This window comes from Balaenoptera borealis, assembly GCF_965194805.1.
Source record: "Balaenoptera borealis genome assembly, chromosome: 1".
NCBI lineage: Eukaryota > Metazoa > Chordata > Mammalia > Artiodactyla > Balaenopteridae > Balaenoptera > Balaenoptera borealis.
In genome coordinates this window covers 158,171,092-158,190,177 of record NC_138860.1, presented here as the reverse complement: position 1 = coordinate 158,190,177, position 19,086 = coordinate 158,171,092, and the positions used below count along the sequence as shown (strand labels likewise).

The 19,086-nt window shown below is 55.2% G+C and overlaps 2 protein-coding genes across 6 annotated transcripts in view; both read left to right on the top strand.

Annotated features, from left to right (window-relative positions):
- Nucleotides 1-5,912, top strand: part of ST3GAL3 (ST3 beta-galactoside alpha-2,3-sialyltransferase 3) — a 236,548-nt gene extending 230,636 nt beyond the window's left edge. For all 5 annotated transcript variants that reach the window (XM_082365374.1, XM_082365376.1, XM_082365373.1 and 2 more), the window contains one exon: nucleotides 4,863-5,912. In XM_082365374.1, the coding sequence (XP_082221500.1) occupies nucleotides 4,863-4,952 (90 nt within the window). In that variant the 3' untranslated portion in view covers nucleotides 4,953-5,912. The remainder of the gene's footprint in view (nucleotides 1-4,862) is intronic.
- A 678-nt stretch (nucleotides 5,913-6,590) lies between these two features.
- On the top strand, nucleotides 6,591-11,845 carry ARTN (artemin). Its single transcript, XM_082365752.1, has 4 exons — nucleotides 6,591-10,459; nucleotides 10,517-10,767; nucleotides 11,058-11,202; nucleotides 11,276-11,845. The coding sequence occupies exons 2-4, from the start codon at nucleotides 10,708-10,710 to the stop codon at nucleotides 11,734-11,736; spliced, it is 666 nt and encodes a 221-aa protein (XP_082221878.1). The 5' UTR covers nucleotides 6,591-10,459; nucleotides 10,517-10,707; the 3' UTR covers nucleotides 11,737-11,845.
- Nucleotides 11,846-19,086: the final 7,241 nt, after the last annotated feature.

The window sequence follows — 19,086 nt, the reverse complement described above, 5'->3', positions numbered from 1 at the left end:
ACCCTTCCCCATGGCCAAGCACTAAAGCTTTCTAGCACCCAGAGTTGCTTCCCGGGTGATTCATATGTTCAGGTACCTTAAGTTCTCCCAGTCAGCTAGCCTCTCCTGGCACCTCTCCCTTCACAGCAAGAGCCCACGTGGAAAATCGAAACGCCTCTTACAGCACCCTTTGCTTCTACCACTCATCTCCCGCTGCTCCCAGCCTGGACCCTGGGCGTCTGGGGCTTGTGCTTTGAGCAGCTTCTCTACTCCTGCATCTGGGTGGCAAGTGTTGTTAGTGTCAATCTCCCGGAGTCCGAGCAGACTCACGGTTCAGCCAGCGCTCGTCCCTGCTCATCAGTCTCTCACATGCCCGTCTCCAACCCCACTGCACTGTTCAGGCCTTATGCTCCCCAAAGCTCCCTCCCTCCCTCCCCTCCTCCACCTCCTCCACCGTGAGAAAACTGGAGAAGACTGCAGCCCCAGGGGTGCTCTGCCCCTTCGCCCTCCTCACTCCCACTCACCCTTCGCCCTTCGCAGCCTGGCTTCCCCCTTCACCTGACATACCTCCCACCAAGGTCACCAGTGACTCAAGGCTGCTGAGTCCAAGGGACACGCATCAGTCAGTCCCGCCTTTTCTGATCGCTCTGAAACACTTTCTGTGTTGACCGGCCCTTCCTGAGACGCTCTCCTGCTTAGACTCTGAGTCGGCCCTCCCTCTGAGACGCTCTCCTGCTTAGACTCTGAGTCGGTCATTTCAGTGCTCCTCCTGTTTCCCTCGCCAGGCTCTCTCATTCTCTTCCTCCGTGTCCTGGATTTCAGTGCATCCCTTAAGAGTCAGCATTAGCTAGGGCTCCATCCTAGACAGTCTTCTCTTCTCACTCCACATGTTTCCCAGGAGATTCACATCCCCATCCTTGGCTTCCGTTCCCATCCATATTGTCTTAGGCTTTTTGGGTTCATTCAGGCGGGCTCGAGTAATTGCGAGTTATTTCAAGGAAATAAGAGAGACTTGGGAATCTCATGAGAAGCCAGAAATAGCCTTACAGCTGGGCCTCCTGTTGCCTGGAATGGGGTTCAGGAGTGGGAAGCTCATCTTGGGTCCAGGAGAGCCCCTGACCTGTCTTAGCCCCTCAGCAGTGGCTCCAGCCCTGCCTCATTTTCACCAGGACCCTGGTGGTCTCTCCGTCTCTGCCTCTCTTCACATATCTTCTTGCTGCTTCGTCCCCTGCCAGCACCCACTCCAAACTTCTCTCACTGCTTTTACCTGCCCCCTGGCTTCTGTTTACTCCTATATTTGGTCTCTTACGTATTCCTTTTATATAAACTTTATGTAAAAGTTTTAGGCAGAAGGTGAGAGGCCGCAGACATAGGCAGTAGCTGGATCATGAAGGGCTTTCTCTGCCACGGTAAGGAGCGTGGACTTCGCTCTGAAGGCAGGAGGGAGCCATGGACCAGTTTTAGGCTGTAGATTAGCATGTAGTAGGGTCACTGTGGCTGCAGCGTGACCTAGAGGGTTCCAGGCAAGAACAGAAACCAGTGGGGACACTGTCTCAGCAGTCTAGGCAAGAGATGAAGGATCCTGCCCTGGAACTGTTCAGTGATGATGGGAAGACAGAGGTAAGAAACGGTTAGGATTTTAAATCAGCAAGGCCTGGAGGTGGCCTCCATGCAGGAATGAGGTGGAAGGACACCACCTTCCCTGAGGTGCCCAGTGGAGGCTGTTCCCTTTCTGCCACCTGCCACATCTCAGTTGTCAGGCCATTGCCCCCGCCCCCCTTCCTCATCCTGTAGACCCGCCTGGCTCTGAGGCTCACGGCATCTGCTGCACCACCTCCATGTGGAGTGCTGAGTGCTGGCAATGAAATCAAATGGCCTGGGTTCAGAGCCTGGCTCTGTACCTTCCTTTGCTTATCAATACAAGGGGTAATGTTAGGTCTGGGAAAGAGTCGATGTGATAATGTATAGAAGAGGCCTGGCCATGGTAAGCGCCCATACGTGTTAGCCACTATTATTAATATTAATGTTTTCACCCCTACTTACTCTTGTTACCTCTCAGCACCCTAGAGAAGTCACTGAAATGCTGTTGCTTGGGTGTAGGGTCCCTGTTGTCACCTCGGGGTGTCTTCGGTAGGCAAGTGAACCATTCCGTGCCCTGGCCCCACCGTTGCTTCACCTCCACCCGACTGATCAGTCCATTCTCCAGGCCCAGTGAGAGCCTGGGGATGTGAAGACAGTGGGGCGAGGACCGAATGCCGGCAGGATATGTGAGGGGTGTCAGAGGCGTTCATAAAGGAGGAGAGGACTTCCCTGGCAGTCCAGTGGTTAAGACTCCACACTTCCAATGCAGGGGGTGCTGGTCTGATCCCTGGTCGGGGAACTAAGATCCCACATGCTGCGCAGCACACCCAAAAAATTAAAACAAAACAAAACAAAACAAAAAACATAAAGGAGGAGAGAGAGTAGAGAAGGGTTAGAAGTTGCAGGTTTGGGGAATTCTCTGGCGGTCCAGTGGTTAGGACTCTGCGCTTTCACTGCTAACATCTTGTAAGCTGTGCGGCGTGGCCAAAAAAAAAGAAGATGCAGGGTCGTGGAGACCAAAGGAGGGAGTGCCTACAATGTCCAGCACTGCAAGGAAGTCCCCGGAGATGTGTGCTGAGAAGTGGCCGTCAGATGTACCAGCCCCGAGGGACTGAGCAGTAGCCAGAGGTTGAAGTGGGCTCGCACAGGAGTCTGCCATGGGAGGGAAATCTGGGCTGGAAATGAGGATCTGTGGGTTGTGAGCACAGCTGCTTTTCAGATACAGGGGAGGCACGGATGAGGTTTCCCAGGGAGATGACAGAGGAGGACGTGCGATGGTCAGGGCAGAACCCTGGGGGCAAAGAGATAAAGATGGGAAAAGAGCTGTGAGAAGGAAGGCTCCTCTGTGAGCGAGCGTGGTCTCTGCATCCAGAGTCAGGGGTCCTGGTGAGGCTCCCAGAATCCTGCCCCAGCCCGTGGACAATGCAGACGGCGTAGTGAGGAGAGCGCTGTAAGCTCCTGTGCTGTGTGCGCCGGGGAGAGGTTGGGAAAAGAGCGCCAGAGAGGCGGTGTTGCCTGGTCGGAGAGAGAGATGCATCCAGGCAGACTTTTTTGTTTGCTCTGTTATTACGAACTTTGTCAAACGTATTCAAAGTATAGAGAGTAAAATAATGCACTCCCACGTACTGTCACCTCCCTCCCCCAGGTATCAACATGCGGCCGGTGTTGCTCAATCTGCTCTTCCTCTCACGCCTCCCCTCCCTGCTGGTTATTGGGAAAGAAGTCTCAGACATCGTATCATGCCAGCCATAAACATTTCAGTAAATTTCTCTAAAAGATAAGGACGAATTTTTTCAATATTATACCATTATCACACCTGGAAATTTAACAATAATTCGTTGATATCATCAGATATCCAGTCCTCTGCTGACCTTTCAACCCTCAGGGACTCCCAGTGGGTGTTCTTGAAACTGACCCATCAGATTGGTTACTTCTCCCTGGGGAGTGATGCCGGCATGGGCTAAGTAAAGAGCTGTATGAGTTTCTATGCTCGCTTGGATCCTGGCCCTGCCATTCTTCCATGCCTCCATTTTCTTACCTGGAAAATCTAATTTCATTCAGCACATATGTACTGAGCACCTACTCTGTGCTAATCAGTCCCTGCCTTCAAAGACAGACAGTGAGCCAGATGTTTGAATCTTCAAGGAATGAGGGTGAGTCACCCAGTGGTCTGCAACGAGGACGGGCAGTTTGCAGACGGCTGAGGATAATGCCAGGAGCCAAAGGAGCCAGGCGTTCAAGGGAGTACACAGGGACAGTTGTGTAGATGCAGCAACAAAGAGAGAGGAAGAGCCTGCCACCTCCAGGCGCCATGAGTGTGGATGTGAGGGAAGAAAGAGCGTGTCTGGGGGATGCTGTCCTTGGGGGCAGCCAGGTTTGTGGTTAGCACAGGAAGTTGAAGGGGGTGTTCAAAGAAGAGGAATATAGGGGATTTTGCCCAAGTTTCAGACTGAAAAGATTTGGAAGGTTGGAGGAGGTTGACTGGGTCAGATAAGGACCAGATAAGAGCTGTAAGTTCTCCACACCGGTAAGTAGTGGCTGTGAACATCCCAGGGTGAGCCTCAGCGCTGACGGATGCAACAGAGCGGTCAGCTGTGTCCAGACTGTGACAAGGCCATTGGCTTTCGTTGTTCCTTTATTCATTCAATCCTGTTTCATTCTTTGAGAGACTTAGTCATCACAGCTTCCTGGTGAGAGTACTGGGGAAAGGAGAGAACCTGAGCCTGGGTGCAGTCTTCCCCAGGAAAGCCCTGGAAGGCAGCGTCTTCCCTGCAATTTTCATATTAACCGTTAAGATGAGCCTCTGGCCCCCTGGCTCCTCTGGTCTGAGAGGCAGGATTTCATCAGCTGCCCCCAGGCCTGGAGAGTGGATTGCAGCAGGCCAGAGAATGACTAAGCCACCCCGCACGGTTCCCTTTCCAGCAGGGCCCAACCCCAGGCCTGGGCCGGACCTAAGTGACTCACATTGCCTGACCTCAGGGTGCCTAGGACCTAGGGGCCTGGAGAAGCCGCCGGGCAAGGACAGGTGGAAGGAGTGAGAACCAGGTTGGAAAGCCTACATCTCTAAGACTTGGAAGAAGTTAAGAGGCCGGGTAAAGGGGTTAGAAGGTTATTTTCTCCAGGTCCTGGGAAGGGAGGAGGGTGAGCTGTGGCACCTCTAGGGCAGACGTCCCACAGTCACAGCATCGGAGGGTGGCGGTCGGAAGTGGGCATGGAGCCCTGGGAACCTGCGTTCTAGCAGGGCCACATCCCAGCAGCCACCTGGGCTGCCCAGCTGACCACTGCTCCATCTTTCCTTTCAGTCCTGGACGCACAACATTCAGCGAGAGAAAGAGTTTCTGCGGAAGCTGGTGAAAGCGCATGTCATAACTGACCTAACCAGTGGCATCTGAGGTGGACCCAGCACGTGGCCACAGAAGTCCAGCCACCGCCACCTGCCCACTTCATTGGCCTCGGTCTGGCTCTGCCTGAGAGGTGCGGGAGCCTTCAGACCCAGAGAAGGACAGTGCCAAGTGGCCCCAGGGGTGGTGAGGCCTTGGTGGGGCAGCCAGAGCTGTGTCTGCTCAGAGGCCAGCCTCAGAGACCAGCACTAGGCCTCACTCTCAGCCTGGGTCCTCGAAGCCAGAGGGCCAGGAGGCCACTGGCCGTGCCCAGCGGGCCCAGCATGCAGGAGGCGGACACTAGCAGCAAGGCTGCTGCCAGAATCGTTTCTCCAGTCCGTGTTCGGTGTATTGTCACTTTGTGAATTTGGGGTGGGGGGAGGGTAGGGATAATTTATTTTTCAATAAGGTTGGAGATGTCAAGTTTGGTCTACTGGCCGTGCAGAAGGAGACCCACTAAAGGGCCCCTCAGGCAGTGGTACCAATGGGCTCCCTGTAGAGTGGGAGTGCCAGGACTAGCCTGTGCCCTGCTCCGGGGCTACAGGGAGGTGGGCAGGATCTCAGGCCAGCCCCCTCCAGCTCATGACACTGTTTGGCCTTTCTTGGGGAGCAGATGGGATAGTCCCGCTCAGCAGCCCCCAGCTGTCCCACAGGGAAACCCTGGAGCCATCCTTTAAGCCAACAAGATGCCCCTGGGCTTGAGTGGAGAGAACTTCAGAGCTCGGGCGGTGAGGCCTGGCCCAACCTGATGGGAATGCCCCTCCCTCCCCAACTGCAGCCGACCCATAGGACACTGCCCCAGGCCTGGAGTGACCAACTTGGCAGCTGTTCTGGGTTTCAGCAGTGAGACTGCCAGGTCCTTGGGTTCTGCCTTTAGCCTGGACCAGAGGGAAGTGAGGCTCAAGGACCTCACCCAGGCTGTGGCAGCCATCCTGAGCAGCCATCATGGAAGCAATAAAGCTCTTCCCTGAACCTGGCCTCCTCTTGCTTTCTCTGACTTTCCTGGAAGAAACAGGAACCTGGGGCCTCAGCAAGTATGCTAAACCCAAGGGCCATCTCTCCAGCCCTCCTGGGTCCCGTTCACTTCTCGTGTTAGCTGAAGGACCTGGGTAGCCACCTAGGGGCCTTCTGGAGCCCCTCCTGTCCTATAGCCGTCCTGCACCCTCTTTGCCTTAAGAGAGGCAGTCCAGGGGCATCAGGACATGCCCCAGAATCTACCCTGCTGCCTCCTACAGGAGCCAGAGTTCAGGGGATTGAAGCCCCAGCCCGAGCACAGTGCCTCTGGGTCACCACAGCCCCAGCACTACAGGGACAGAGGTTCCTGCAAGCACAGGAAAGTTGCACGGCCGAGCCCCCAGCACAGGGACCTAAACCAATCCCGGCAGCTCCGCTGAGCCCTGGAAAGACACGCCCTCCCCCTTAGCACACAGGCACCCGGTCTCCCCTCAGGACCCCTCTTTCTGCACAGAAGAGGAAGGCACAGCCCATCTCTAGGACCCCTCTGGCAAACATTTTATTATTATTTTTTAAATTTATTTTATTATTATTGTTTTATTTTTATTTATTTTTGGCTGAGTTGGGTCTGTTGCTGTGAGCGGGCTTTTCTCTAGTTGCGGCGAGCAGGGGCTACTCTTCGTTGCAGTGCGCGGGCTTCTCATTGTGGTGGCTTCTCTTGTTGCGGAGCACGGGCTCTAGGCGCGTGGGCTCAGTAGTCGTGGCTCGCGGGCTTAGTTGCTCCGCTGCGTGTGGGATCTTCCCGGACCAGGGCTCGAACCCGTGTCCCCTGCATTGGTCTTAACCACTGCGCCACCAGGGAAGCCCCTCTGGCAAACATTAGAAAGGGCATCCCAACCTTACCCCCTAGAGCCCTGGAATCTGCTCTCTCCCTTCCCCAGCATTCCCAGGCAGGCCTGAGAAAGGCCAACGCACTCCTGCCCCTGAGGCCATAGGCCTGGGAGTGAGCTTCCTGCCAGAGCTGCCACGTGGCAACAGGTGGGGCTGACTGGCCCCGTCACCTCTTACCTGACATCCCAATCCAAGTGCCATTCCCTTCTGACTTCCCACATGCCCCTTTACTGCTGTGCTTTGTGCTCAGACAGAAGCCTCCTCAGCCGAGGGGAAAGTGAGGCCCTGACTGAGGGACAGGGAGACCCAGAAACTCCCTTCGATTCTGCTGGAAACAAGGCCACTATGATGCAAACTCCAATGCTTCCTGTGTCCTACGTGAATGGCGCCCCCTGGAGTTGTGCAGGGCATAGGCTGCATGCCAGCAAGCAGCAGCCCTGGCTGATACAGCCCTGGGGCAGAACCCCTGCACCCTGCCCCCCCTGCCCAGGCAGCCGGCTTGGGGAGGCAGCAGAACACAGAGCTGCTCACCGCCTGGCCTCCTGTCCCACAGGGGTCCTGCCGAGCCTGGGACAGTCAGGCTTCTAGTCCCCACCACTACACATTAACTGCCCTCCCGAAAGCTGTGGTTCTCCGCCTGGCCATAAACCAGAATCACCTGTGCAGATGTGGAAAACTGCACATGCCCATTCTGATTCAGGTCTGGGGTGAGGCCCAGATTCGGGTAGTTTTAAAAGGTCCACAGGTGGTTCAGATGCACAGCCAGGGTTCAGCTGGTCCACACATGTTCCCTGAGCACTATCAGCTTCACCCACGGCTTCCAATTGTCAGTTGGTCAACGATTCCCAAATTGCCATCTCCAGCCCAGCTCTCTTCGCTTTGCTCCAGGCTACAAACTCAGTCACTTCCTGAACATCTCCACTAGGATAATCCACAGGTCCCTCCAGCCTGGCACGTCCAACACTGAACTGATGAGCTCCTGCCCCCAACCTATCCCTCCTTCAGGAGCCCCAGCTGCCAGAATGCATCCCCTCCTCCTAGTCACCCAGGCCAAAGGCATGCCATCCTACTTCCTCACCGCATCCAATCAGGCACCAACTGAGTTTTCAAAAAGGTGTGTTCCTGAAAGAGCCCACAAAGCCCCACACTCTCCCCACAATTCAGCTTCAGAATCCTCTCTCCCCCAGCAGCCTCCTGACGTACCTCCAAACCACCCTCTCCACCACAGCCAGAGCCAGCCACTGAAACGCACGTTGGATCACACCATTCTCCTGCCTGAAACCCTTCAGTGGTCCCCAGTATCACTGGGATAAAGTCCAGACTCCCTATTAGGACACACAGGATCTGGCCTTTCCTTACCTCTATCCATGTTACCCACCCAACCTCCATCCCACCCACCAGCCGAACTGCCATAATTAGGCATCTGAAATACTAGCCTCCAGCTCCTACCTCAAGCCTCAGTGCAAAAGTTCCTCCGCCGGGACCCTCCCCTTCTTCAGCCCCCGGCACCCACTCCTACCAGCGCCGCTGTGCCAGGCTGAGCAGCGGTGTTTGCAGGTGTGTCTGTACTCCAAGCCCCAGGCGGCAGCGGAGGGGAGCGGCGGGGCCGCAGGAGCCGGGTCAGACCGTGAAAGCCCCAGCGCAGTCAGTGTGTCTCGGACTCAATGCAGTGGGTCTGTTGAGAGAAGAAACTAGCGGTGGATCAGAGAGAGCAGCTAGTGCAGAGCGGCCAGCCAGGACGGCGGGAACCCGAAGGCCGGTGGGCCAAGGCAGGGACCGGCCTGTCCCCTCCCTCTCCCGCCCTCTGCCCGGCCTCCCAACTCCCTACTCCCAGTGTCTACAAACTCCGAACACTCAGTGTCCATGCCGCTGTGCCGCCCGGGTTCTCCACTCTGTCCTGGGGGCCCTTCCCAGCATCTCCTCCCCGCCCCACCGCGGGGGACCTAGTGGAGCCAGGGGGACCAGATTCCAGAGGGTGGAGTGGCCAGGTGAGCCCTGAGAGGTGGGGCGGGGCAGGGGGTGCTCGGGCCCCACCCCAGGATCCGGTGACGCCGGGACTGGAATTTGACACCGGACGGCGGCGGGCAGGAGGCTGCTGAGGGATGGAGTTGGGCCCGGCCCCCAGACACGGTCCACGGGCTCCACCAGCAGCAGGTCCCTCGGGTCCCAGCCCTCGCTGTGCCCCAGACCCAGAGCCCTGCACTTGCGGTAAGCCGACCTGTTTGCCCACCTCTCGTCCCAGCCCAGGGGCTAGAGGGAGCGGCCAGGGTCGTCCCCCTCCGCTCCTTTCTTACATCCTCCCTCTCCTGGGCCTGCTGCACAGCTCTCCGCCCCTCCCAGCCCCCCGCAGTCCCTCTTGTCGCTTGCTGGACTGCGCTAGCCCTGCTGGCCCGCTGTAATGTGAGGCTCCCGCTGCTGCTACAGGGCTCAGACTGGCTGCCAAGCTTTTGGCTAAAAGGGGCACTGCCCGGTGCACAGCCCTGGGCATGAGCCTTTTGAGCTGCAGGGGAAAGCCCAGCACTGGTCCCAGGAAAGGTGCCTAGAAGAACACGACACAGAACCCCCGTGGTGAGTATCGGGGGTGGGGGTGGGGGCTGGTAGATGGGGAGGAAAGGCAAGGGCTGGAGGACCAAGTGGCCCCAGATTGCCGGGAGGGAGACGTAGGGCCTGAGCTGCCTACGTCCCAAGAGACCTGCTCCTGGGCTCCCCCTAGCGCAGGGGGCCTTTAACCCTGCCTTGCCGGGCTTTCCCTCCATCAATGAGAACAGTCACTAGCCTGGCTCCTCAGGCCCGTATTCCGTTAGCCGAGCACACCTGGCCCTGGAGGACCTCACCAGGGAGGACCGGCCCACAGGTATGCAGACATTCTGTATGCTCAGGGGTGGGGGTGGAGGTGACTGCTGGGACCAAAGAGCAGGCCAGCTAGTGAGGGCTCATGAGGCTCCAGAGAGGTGCTTGGGAGTGCCAGGCAATGTGGGCTCACAAAACCTGGTGGGACTCTGAAAGCCCAGCTGGGCTCAGGAAGGATGGTTCGTGGGGGAAACTTCTAGGAGCAGGGCCAGGCTGCCAGATCCAGGGGAAGCTGGAAGGGGTACAGACCTGGACCAGCTCTCAGGGTGGCTAAGCTCTCAGAGACCAGTCTCATGTAGAAGCAACTCCAGGGAGTTGCTGGGGCCTGAGTCTAGCTGAAGGTAGGGGAAAAGCCCACCCCCCCCCCCGCGCCGTTTGAGTCCACAGGCTTGGCAAATGCTACCCCCTGGTGGCCATAGGGAGCCATGGCCTAGGCCTCATGTTCCTAGAGGGCTCATCACCCTCCACCATCTGCTGGGTGGGCAGCACAGGCGGAAGCCTGGGCCTCACTATCATCAGATAACTCAGGTCAACCAGCAAGCACCCTAATTTTTCTCCAGGCCACAACCTCCTCCTCTGTGGCATGGAGAGAAGGCTCTCTGTGAGATCAAGGGTGTCCAACTGCTCCCTTCTCCAGCCCTGCAGCACAGAGCAGGAAGGTCACCTTTCCTGCACGGCTGCGTGGGTCTACCCTTGTGACCTTAGATAATTGCTGAGCTTCTCTGAGCCTTGTTTGCTCATCTGGAAAATGGGGATAATACCATTTACCTCATGGAGTTGTGAGGTCTGAAAGAGGGAACCAGGTGCAAAGCACCACGAAATAGGTTCATGGAGTTGTGAGGTCTGAGAGAGGGAACCAGGTGCAAAGCACCACGAAATAGGTTCTCGATGCAGCCACTTCTCCTGGGTTGAGCCCAGCTGCCCAAGCCCCTTGTCCCTCATCTGGAGAAGCTGAAGTGGAGAGATGACCTGCTCAAAGGATAACTCATCTCTCACTGTTCCAAGCTGCCTCAAGAGGAGGGTGGGGGAACAGGTCAACTACGGCTGATGGGAGTTCCTGGTGTTGACAGAGATGGAGCCTGGACGTGGAGGCCCTTCTGTGCTGCCCCTCTGGCCCCGGCCTAGGCGGCAGGTGAGTGGTTCTCCCAGTGACTCCCACCTGGTACTGAAGAAAGGTGGCTTGACTAGGGAGAGCAGGGCTCCCTGGGCAGGCGTCATAAGTAGGTGGGGGAATGGTCAGGGAGGGGCCCGGAGGAAGGAGGAAAGGTCAATGCCCTCAGGTGGTGATTCCTTACCCGGGCTCCCCGGGGCAGCTGATCCATTATCCTCCAACCCGAGCCCTTCCATCCGGCCCCAGCCCCTCCCTGCACCCACCAGGGTTTCCTCCTCCCCCCTGAGGCTCCATCTCGTCTCTCTGAGCAGCCTGCCCTGTGGCCTACCCTGGCCGCTCTGGCCCTGCTGAGCAGCATCGCCGAGGGCGAGGCCTCCCTGGGCCCCGCACCCAGCAGCCCGGTCCCCCGAGAAGGCCCCGCGCCGGCCCCGGCGCCCCCCGCGGGTCCCCTGCCTGGTAGGTGAGAGGGCGAGGGCGCGGGGCGGGGCGGGCTGGCCGGGGACCCGCGCGTGACTGCGTCTCGTTCCAGGGGGCCGCGCGGCCGGTCTGTGCGGCGGAAGAGCCCGGCGGCCGCCGCCCCCGCCGCCCGCGCACTCGCCCGCTGCCCCGCGAGGGCCCCGCGCTGCGCGGGCTGGGGGCCGGGGCGGCCGCGGGAGCCGGGGGAGCCGCGCGCGGGCCGCGGGGGCGCGGGGCTGCCGCCTGCGCTCTCAGCTGGTGCCGGTGCGCGCGCTCGGCTTGGGCCACCACTCCGATGAGCTGGTGCGTTTCCGCTTCTGCAGCGGCTCCTGCCGCCGCGCGCGCTCCCCGCATGACCTCAGTCTGGCCAGCCTGCTGGGTGCCGGGGCCCTGCGGCCGCCCCCCGGCTCGCGGCCCGTCAGCCAGCCCTGCTGCCGACCCACGCGCTACGAGGCCGTCTCCTTCATGGACGTCAACAGCACCTGGAAGACCGTGGACCGCCTCTCGGCCACTGCCTGCGGCTGTCTGGGCTGAGGGCTCACTCCGAGGGTATGCGGAAGCACCCTTACCTGTGGATCTAACTGCCTGGGGCCGCCCGGGGGCCTCGGCCGGAGACGGAGGCTTCGGCCGGGTGAGTTGACAGACATCAGCCCTGCGGAGATAGAGGCACGACTGACCAGCGGCCCCAGGGCTCTCACCCTGCCGGCCTCAGCCCCGCAGACACCAGAAACCTCAGCTGTGGAGACCCGAGGACCCACTGCTCACAGACTCTGGCACTGACCAGGCCATGGACCCAGGACTCCTCCTCTGGAGAACCCAGATGTGCCAGGTTGCAGCCTCAGCCCAGGCCTGGGGGGACAGATCTGGAGACACATTACAATTGTGTTGGGGAAGTGCCTGTGCTGGAGTGGGCCTTGGACTCACTCGTGGGAGCTGGACCCCTATTTATTACTTCTAAGTTATTTATTTACTTCTGTGGTTTGTCAGATCCTTTGCTGGGCTGTGGGGGCCGGATGGAGGTCACTCCCTGACCATCCCACTCACAACTTCAGGCTCACTCAGCAGTCACAGGCCTGGCCCAGGACTGCTTGCGCCCACCCAGCAGCTCTGGGAAATGAGGGGCATGGAACACAGGCAGAGTGAGTGACAAAGGTGTGTTCACCAGTCCCAACAGGCCAGCCAGCTCACAACCCCTGCACAGTCCCCAGCGGTTGGAGCCTGGTGTTACTGGTGGAGAAAGCCATACCCTTGAGACCTCAGGCGTGCTGTGGGCCTTGTTTCATGGTGAAGATGCAGAGAACCATACGTTGCCCCACCCCACTGTCACTCATCAGAGTCCAGGGCACCCTGACAGGTGCATAGCCTGCCTGTGCTTGCAGATGGCCCAGCATGGGGAGCTCACCACCCACATTCCGTGAAACAGCCCAAGTCAAGCGATGAAGAAGCTGAGGGTGGGGAAGAGGGTGCAGTGGGAGGCTGGTTTGGGGGGATGAAGCACAGAGCATCATGGGGATAAGAAAGCAGGAAAAGACTGAGGGTGCCTAGAGAGACCTGCATCTTGGGTAATGAACAAGGATATTCACTTATTCATTCAACAGATATTTATTATTTTATGTCAGATGCTGGGTAGAGAGCAGGGATACAGAAGTGAACCCATGATCTCTGCTCTTAAGCTTAAACCAGGAGAGACAGACAATAAATAATTTACATAAATAATATTTAAATTCAGTTTGGCAAACAGTATGAAAAAGACAAGAAGCTAAGAGGTACACACTCTCCTCTGGAAGGAAGAAGAGGTTAATGCTGACCCTGGCCTTCCACACTGTCCCCAAGTCATATCTAAGAAGTCAGTGCAATCCCTCTGAGCTTTTGTGTGTGTCCTGTGAAACCTTGTTTCCTGGGCCCAGTGAATTTGTCTTACATGATTTTTTTCTTTGCAAATAATATCAGGATATGTGTTTGGACGCAGGCTGGGTCTGAGGAACCATGGGACATCCAGAGGGGTCGTCAGGAGGCAATGGGCTGTACTGGTCTGGAGCTGAGGAGGCAGGTCTGGGCTGGAGATTGATTTGGCAGCTGTGAGGACACAGGCAGTAGCTGCAGCCAGGGGTGCACGAGGCACCATGAGAGTGAAGCATGTTGAGGCTGGGATCCCTCAGGCATTTGACCGCATTAACCAAAATTCCTTCGAGCTGCCTAAGCGCCTGCCCGCTTTGGCACAGCGGCCCCCTTCTCCCAGGCTACAGTGAGGAGCTGGCCAGGGCTCTCAGGGCTGTAGGCATTCCGGGTCAAGGAGGAGAAACAAGTCTGTGCTTCCATTCTTCTGTGTTCACTGCCCCAGTTCTAGGTGCCCTCAAAACTTTGGTGCTCTCGTGCTGCCCTCAAACACCCCCTTGGCCCTTCTCTCTGCCTCCAAACTGATTCAGGATCTTCAGTCGCCAACCCCCACCTCCAGCCAAAGACAATGGCAGCAGTGCCATACAGTTTGGAGACACCTCATGAAGGCCAGGGCCCTGGTCCTGGCTGGGGGTGAAGGGGGGGAGTTCTGTCAATTCCAAGGTCATTGCAACCAGGGAGCCCCTGCTGGAAAGACTCGAAAGCCTGGCAGAGTCCTCAGACCCTCCAGGCCCTGCCCCTTAGTGGACATCTGTGCTCTCAGAGCCACTTACAGGAGATGAGGTGAAGCCACGTCTGACAAGGCTCAGAGAGAGAGCCAGGTCAGAACCCCAGCCAAAGGCGCTAGCTCTCAACACTCCCCAAATTGTCGGTCCTTGGGGAGTAGGATCCCCCCAACTCAAGGCTGTATTCTGGGCCCCAGAGAGATTATGCCCGACAGCTTACAAAATTGTGGGTGAACAGCAGCTTCTCCAAAAGGAACACATTCCCGCAAGAACTAGTCTCAATCTGCAGCTCACAATGAACCAAATCCCTCTTTAAAATAAATGAAGCTATTTTCCTCAGACAAGTTGCAGAGCTCCTCTTCTCTGCCTACAACTTAGCAGAGGTCACCAGGCACATGACCTCACCAGGTAGAGCACTTTTGCTCCTCGGGGGCCACAGGTAGCTCTAGAATCTCCTTTTTTTTTTTTTTGGCTGCACCACAAGGCTTCCAGGATCTTAGTTCCCCAACCTGGGATAGAACCCATGCCCCCTGCAGAGGAAGTGTGGCGTCCTAACCACTGGCCCGCCAGGGAGTTCCCTAGACTCTCCTTTTTTTTTTTTTTTTTTATAAATTTATTTATTTATTTTTGGCTGTGTTGGGTCTTCGTTTCTGTGCGAGGGCTTTCTCTAGTTGCGGCGAGCGGGGGCCACTCTTCATTGCGGTGCGCGGGCCTCTCACTATCGCGGCCTCTCTTGTTGCGGAGCACAGGCTCCAGACACGCAGGCTCAGTAGTTGTGGCTCACGGGCCCAGTTGCTCCGTGGCATGTGGGATCTTCCCGGACCAGGGCTCGAACCCGTGTCCCCTGCATTGGCAGGCGGATTCTCAACCGCTGCACCACCAGGGAAGCCCCTAGACTCTCCATTTTTGACTGTAGTCTGTTTCATATTTGCAAAATGACATTGCCCATTTGAGTGATCTTCCCAGAACTAAGGTATGGTCTCCTCCAAAGAGGTATCAAGTCACCGCCTCTTGCAAGACAGAAAACTACAGATGGCTTTGAAATGACAGTTTTTCCAGCTTCAGGGGTCACCCAAACATCCCTCTAGATTAGTTTCATCCAGGAATCAAGGTTCGGGGATCCATGCGCTCCTCCTGCCCCAGCCAATGGCGTTCCTCCTCTCTTGTCCGGGGATTGCCGCACTTTCCCCAGCTAGAGAGGCCGGTGACTGAGTGCATGTGGACTGGCTGCCTAACTGAGGCCTCATCTTGAAAAGGAAAGGTAGGGTAGAAAGCTGAGAGATCAGAGAAAAGATCTAAGAGAATTTGTGCCATGTGAGATCACTTTTCTTGTTCACAGGGGTGGTGCCTAACCTGTTTTGGAGTTGTACAGTCCTTACGGAAACTGATGAAAGCCAAGGATCCTCCCCACCTCCCACCTCCCACTTCACTGCTGAAAAAACCACCAATGTGTAAATCTGGTGAACAATTTGAGGGAGCCCACAGACTTTCCTAAGCTCATTCAGAGATTCCATAGGAGTCCACGGCCCTTCAGCTTTCCTGCCCTGTTCTAGATACTATTATTAATGTCCTCCTGCAGCTAGATTAATTCCTCTGTCTGTGCTCAGGTTCCCATATCAGGGCTCTCTGTCTCCATTATTTACAAGCCTCCCTATTCTTCATCCTTTTTCTACTGAATGTCTTCTTTCCTTCTGCATTTAAACTCACTTGAATATATCACAGCATAAAAAAAATGACACTGTGATTACAAATATATAATCTACTTCCACCTCTCCTTCACTAAAAGAGCTCTTGCTGCGGTCCCCAGTGGCCTCATCATTACTAAACCCAAAGGCCACTTCTCAGCCTTTAGTCCTTTGGACTCTCAGAGGCGCCCAACTTTGTCAACCCTCTTGGAACACCTGTCTTGACTCTCCATTCCATACTCTCCTGGATTTTCTCCCACCCCTGCTCATTCTCAAACTCCTTTTGGGTTCCTTTTCCTTTCTCTGCCTCTTAAGTGTTCGTCAGGGCTCTGATACAGACCTTCCTTCCCCATTTTACTTTCCCTGAGCAATGTCACCAACTCCCATGGTTTCAGTTACCGCCTCCAGGCTGATGATGCTCTCATTGCATCTCCAGCTAAACCTTTCTCCTAAGCTCTGTCTGTATTTCCAATACTTCTGTCTGCATAGCCTCAGAAACCTCAAACTGAACTTACCTGCCCTAGATGTCTTCCGTTCATTCCTTCAGATGCTCTCTCCACCCTTCTCTACCTGCTCTAAGCCCCACATAGATGAGCTTCCCTGCTCTCCAGCCTCCGAGCCTCCTCCAGGGTTCCCTCCCAAGTGAATGGCACCAACCTCCATCCAGGGACACGAGTCAGAAACTTGGACAACAGCCTAGACTCCCTGAGCTTTGTCACTTCCCTTTTCCATTAGTTCTCAGATCCTTAGATCCTGCAAGCCCATCCCACTTTCTCTCTTCCCAATGCTATTCTGTCGAAGTCTTCCTAATTTGTGGAATGGTTTATTGCCCATCCTCCTAACTGGTCTCTGTCTCCAGCCTCAACTCCCTCCAGCCATTCTCAGCCCTGTGACCTTTTAACATTAATTGAGCACTAACAGTAGTGCCTTGGGCCAGTTATAGGGATTCTGAGGTCAGCTAGAAAAATGTTCTACCATCAAGGAGACCACAGTTGGAGGTGGAGGTGGGGGAAGGGCTGCCCGTTTGGCAAAAAAAAGGGCTGCCCGTTTGACATCCAGTTAAACTGGAGTTTCAGATAAGCAATACTTACTTTTTTCAGAGGCAGCAGCTGGGTCTGAGGGTCAGGAACTCAGGACAGTCTGGACCAGAGAGATCTGGGAGTCACAGATCAAAGGCAAGGGAGTGGTGAGATATGCAGGAACAAGAGGAGAAGCAGAGGCTAAGGCCTGGACACCCAGCATTTAAGGAACAGGGAGAGGAGGAGAGACAAGCCTGTGAAGGAGACCAAAAGGGAGGGACCAGAGTGGTGGAAAAAAACAAAACAGAACAAAGGGAGGGAGTGGTCAAAGGGGCCAAATGCAACAGGAAAATCAAGTCACATAAGGACTGAAACTGCCCATTGGGTTTTCTGGCAACATGGTGGCCTAGAGACTCAGGCTAAGCTTCTTGCTGAAAACAACTAAAAATACTAGACAAAACATATAGTTTTAAAAATTAATGTGTCCGTGAGCTGGCAAACACATGAGAAACATTCAGGCATGAATGAATGAATGGATGAATGAATGCAGGAAACTACAAAGGTAAGCAAAGCTCAGTAGTTGGCGTTCACCTTGAAGGCATTTTCCTTACCTGGGGAACCTGGGAATTGGTTTGTAAGGGTTCCATGAGCTTATGGTGGGGGTCTACTTGGAACATTCTCCGTAAGGCCAGGACCCCAAAGGACTATGCCCACACCTAGGGCGAACTAGAAATAAACCTTCCCCTCCTTTTCCTAACCTCTTTCCCTCAAACCAGGGGATACAAAGAAAGTTGCCTGCAATTAACTTTAGTGCTAAGTGGAAAGGGGGCAACCTCCCCTGAGAATTCTTAACTACAGGAGGGTCCTCAATTCACACTGTTTTAGAAGGCTGAAAAACTTCAAACTGGTTAATTCGTCATGGACATGGATTGCTAGTGGTTCCAGGTGACCAACAGAAGCTCTTTCTCTTCCTCTCCTGGGCTTTGGAATACTCTCCTGAATTTGGGGACCCCCTCCCAGGGTTGTCACAGGTTCTGGCCCCTATATGTCCTATTCTTACCTCTCAGAGGAGAGTAGAACCCATCTGTAACTAGTTCCCAAAGATTCATTCCCCAATTGGCTCTAAGCTATCCTGAATTGTCATCCATGTCTCCTGGAAGTCCCCTTTGGTCTGGTACCCAGAAATGCCCCCAACCCTGCCTGGGGCTCACTTCAATCTGTCTGTCCTAGGTGAGTTTATAAAGCATGTTCAGGAGCCACTGTTGGTGTGGTCTGGTACCCAGAAATGCCCCCAACCCTGCCTGGGGCTCACTTCAATCTGTCTGTCCTAGGTGAGTTTATAAAGCATGTTCAGGAGCCACTGTTGGTGTGGTCTGGTACCCAGAAATGCCCCCAACCCTGCCTGGGGCTCACTTCAATCTGTCTGTCCTAGGTGAGTTTATAAAGCATGCTCAGGAGCCACTGTTGGTGAGACTTGGCTTCTTTCTCTGCCAGGGGAACCCCCAGGCACCAGGAAGAAGCCCTAGATTGGAAGCAGGGAGAAAACTCACTTTGACCAAGTTGTGGCCTCTGGGCCAAACCCTAGTCATACACCATCTCAGCTTGTCCTTCACTGCAGGAATTACTGTTCTTATTTTTTATAAAGTGAGTTTCAGAAGAAGTCAAGGTCTTATGGCTAGAAAGAGGCAGAGACAGGTTTTGAACACAGGCCTAAGTCCAGAATTTGTTCTCTTAACCCTCCCCCCATCCCCCTACCTGCACAATGAGATGTCAGTATCAGGGCCAGGCATTTCACACCCCCATGCACAGACCTGGAATCAGTTACTTTATTTTGACTTCCTGTTTCCTCCTTCCAAATCCCCCCTGCCTCTACTCTTTCCCCCTTCAACAGTATCATACTATAGATACATTTTTCTAAAATGCAAATCCAATCATCACTGCCCACTTGAAACCCCATGATGGTTTCATTTTGCACTTAGGATAAAGTGTAAACTGTTCCCCACTGAGTCTACTGTTCCCAACTTGTCTTTCCAACCTCATCCCTTCTCCCTTCCTCACCCACACAGACATCCCCTTAAAGCGAGCACAAATTACTAGCTATACTTAAAACATTTTCTTTTTTTTATATATATATAAATTAATTAATTATTTTTGGCTGCATTCGGTCTTTACTGTGCGTGGGCTTTCTTTTTATTTATTTATTTAAATTTATTTATTTATTTATTTATTTATTTTTGGCTGCATTGGGTCTTCGTTACTAAGCATGAGCTTTCTCTAGTTGCGGCGAACAGGGCTACTCTTTGTTGCGGTGAGCGGGCTTCTCACTGCGGTGGCTTCTCTTGCTGTGGAGCACGGGCTCTAGGTGTGCGGGCTCAGTAGTTGTGTGCGGGCTCAGTAGTTGTGGCTCGTGGGCTCTAGAGCGCAGGCTCGGTAGCTGTGGTGCACGGGCTTAGTTGCTCCGCGGCATGTGGGATCTTCCCGGACCAGGGCTCGAACCCGTGTCCCCTACACTGACAGGTGGATTCTTAACCACTGCGCCACCAGGGAAGCCCTCAAACA

Bases quoted from the DNA above. Each gene is read 5' to 3' on its own strand.
- ARTN (XM_082365752.1), top strand. From the start codon at position 10,708: ATGGAGCCTGGACGTGGAGGCCCTTCTGTGCTGCCCCTCTGGCCCCGG. The intron at 10,768-11,057 runs GTGAGTGGTTCT...CTCTCTGAGCAG, and splicing joins GGCCCCGGCCTAGGCGGCAG to CCTGCCCTGTGGCCTACCCT. The intron at 11,203-11,275 runs GTAGGTGAGAGG...GTCTCGTTCCAG, and splicing joins CCCCGCGGGTCCCCTGCCTG to GGGGCCGCGCGGCCGGTCTG.